This window comes from Clupea harengus, chromosome 12 (genome assembly GCF_900700415.2).
Source record: "Clupea harengus chromosome 12, Ch_v2.0.2, whole genome shotgun sequence".
Classification (NCBI taxonomy): domain Eukaryota; kingdom Metazoa; phylum Chordata; class Actinopteri; order Clupeiformes; family Clupeidae; genus Clupea; species Clupea harengus.
Genome location: NC_045163.1, coordinates 25,840,596 through 25,843,095, shown reverse-complemented (window position 1 = coordinate 25,843,095; position 2,500 = coordinate 25,840,596). Strand labels below are relative to the sequence as shown.

The 2,500-nt window shown below is 47.7% G+C and overlaps 1 protein-coding gene across 1 annotated transcript in view; it reads left to right on the top strand.

The window, feature by feature from the left end:
* Window positions 1–1,948, top strand: part of LOC116222779 (exosome RNA helicase MTR4-like) — a 15,557-nt gene extending 13,609 nt beyond the window's left edge. The window contains exons 16-18 of the mRNA XM_031577464.2: window positions 671–821; window positions 1,331–1,503; window positions 1,826–1,948. Of these exons, the coding sequence (XP_031433324.1) occupies window positions 671–821; window positions 1,331–1,503; window positions 1,826–1,933 (432 nt within the window). The 3' untranslated portion in view covers window positions 1,934–1,948. The remainder of the gene's footprint in view (window positions 1–670; window positions 822–1,330; window positions 1,504–1,825) is intronic.
* Window positions 1,949–2,500: the final 552 nt, after the last annotated feature.

Sequence of the window (2,500 nt, the reverse complement as noted above, 5' to 3'; positions counted from 1 at the left end):
GTGCTCGAGCACGAGCGCTTTGATTTGTGTTTATTGTTTCTCTGACGTGTTGCTCAACCTCTTGACACGTCTGGCGTCCAAACGGGCCCACAGTCATCACAAACAGTCAGAAAGTGTTCAGCCCTCATTTCTCTATGTGTTCAGGCCCTCTTTTCTGTATGTGTTCAGTGGTGTTCAGCCTTCATTTCTGTATGTGTTCAGTGGTGTTCAGGCCCTCATTTCTGTATGTGTTCAGTGGTGTTCAGGCCCTCATTTCTGTATGTGTTAAGTGGGAGTAAACTAGCAGATGCCTTTATTCCAGAGTGACTCGAGACCCTGTGGTTGTTTACGTTGATCATTAGCTGCGCTCCCAGGATGCCAGCGCTGGCTAACAAAGCTAGATGAAATACGTTTCCTGCTTCCCCTACGAACATCAAGTGTAAATGGGAAACATTTGTCGAAAACAGAGACATTTTTGAGTCTCTCTAATTTCCAAGCTAATGTCATTCTGCACCTGAGAAATCAGCTGATTTGGAAATCCAATGATTTTAGGGGCTGCTCTCCTAGTTCATAGAACCTAGGTGGTAAAAGACTGTGAGGACAAACTTGCTGATAGAGGACTGTACCTTTTAAGATACTCAATGTGTGTGTGTGTGTGTCTCTCTGTCCCTCCGTCTGTTGTCCGCTCCAGGGCTCGGCCGACCCTCTGAACAGCGCTTTCCACCTGACCTACAACATGGTGCTGAACCTCCTGCGGGTGGAGGAGATCAACCCGGAGTACATGCTGGAGAAGTCCTTCTACCAGTTCCAGCACTACAGGGCGGTGCCCGGCGTGGTCGAGAGTGAGTACCGCTCACCTCACGCAAACCCTTTGGAAGCCGCTTTTATAGAAGGAAACACGCGCTTTATTGGCGTCTCTCTGCCTTGTTTTCTAAAGCACTCTCTAGCCCTTCTGTCTGTCCCACTGTCTGTCTGTCTGTCATATTAGTAGCCCAGGGGACGTCTGTGTCCCTTACTGCAGACGACAGGTCCAGCTGGCCACTAAGAGGTGTTGCGTACGGCTTAGTCAGAATATGCAGCTGTTCGTGGATCTGTGTGTAGAGCGTTCGGCCATAATCAGACACATGGGCATGGCTGCCTTTTATTAACGCATTAATGCCATAAGGCCCATAGCTTTGGCAGGCTGGCGTCTGTTTGCGTCTGTTTTAAGGATTCAGATGAAGTTGTTCCCAATGCTGTAGCTGTGCTGTGAAAGCCATCAGGTCGTGTTTTGAGGTTGTTAACACACACACACACACACACACACACACACTCACACTCACACTCACTCACACTCACTTTTCTCCTGCAGAGATGAAGAAGCTGGAGGAACAGTACAACGCCATTGAAATCCCAAACGAGGAGAGCGTGGTCACCTACTACAAGATCCGCCAGCAGCTGGCCAAGCTGGCCAAGGAGATCGAGGAGTTCGTCCGCAAGCCCAAGTACTGCCTGCCCTTCCTCCAGCCGGGGAGGCTAGTCAAGGTCAGAAGCGCGTGTGTGTGTGTGTGTGTGTGTGTGTGTGTGTGTGTGTGTGTGTGTGTGTGTGTGTGTGTGCGTGTGTGTGTGTGTTCCACATTATGCTGTTTTCTGCGTTTAGGATATACATGCCTGGAAATGTATTTGAGGAGATTGAAAAAAATATATATATTTCTCCAGCTCTTTGAAATCCTAGTCTCATAAAAATGTCTGTCTTTGTAGCTACAACAGTCACTTCCCCAGCCACTCAAGTAGAGTCTGTGTCCTGGTAGCTCACCAAACACGAGCAGCTGTTTACTTGATCAATCCCTCTTGCATCTTTTCCCAGGTGAAGAACGAGGAAGCTGATTACGGCTGGGGAGTGGTCGTGAACTTCTCCAAGAAGTCAAACGTCAAGGTATTTTGTCCGTCAAATATTTGCCAACATGACACATGAACTCTGTGGTTCCAGAAGGGAAATTCCAAATTTCCATTTCCTTTCCCACTTTGCATATACACTGAGCGGGACTTCCAAAAATGTCCAAACGAGGTCGTGGTGAGGTCGTCCAGTCGGACCTTATCTTGTTTTTCTTCCTCCCCGTAAGGGAAATAAATTTGGCCCTAGTCACCGTCTAGAAATATTTAGGTATGAAATATACACAAAGACATGCTTATGAAGAAACGTATACATAACCACATCCAGATTGAAGTACCATACAGACACATCCTAAACAACAGATTAATTTCACGAGTGGTTGGTGCATACCGCTCTAGACCGCCTTGGAGATAGAGGAGTGGGTCGGACAGACCTACCCAGCCCTGCACTTCCTGGGGCATAGAAGCAGGTCACATGACAGGAAGTTCTGTGGGCATGAAAAGGATGTCTGTTTTAGTTGGCCTCCACCTTTTTAATGTTTGTAGTGCTCAAATAGTAGCCGAGAATCTTCTGGAACTAAAGTGATCCGGAGATGAATCCCTCACGCGGAGGGTCTGTATGCCTCAGAAGTAAAGGGAAGTATTCGAA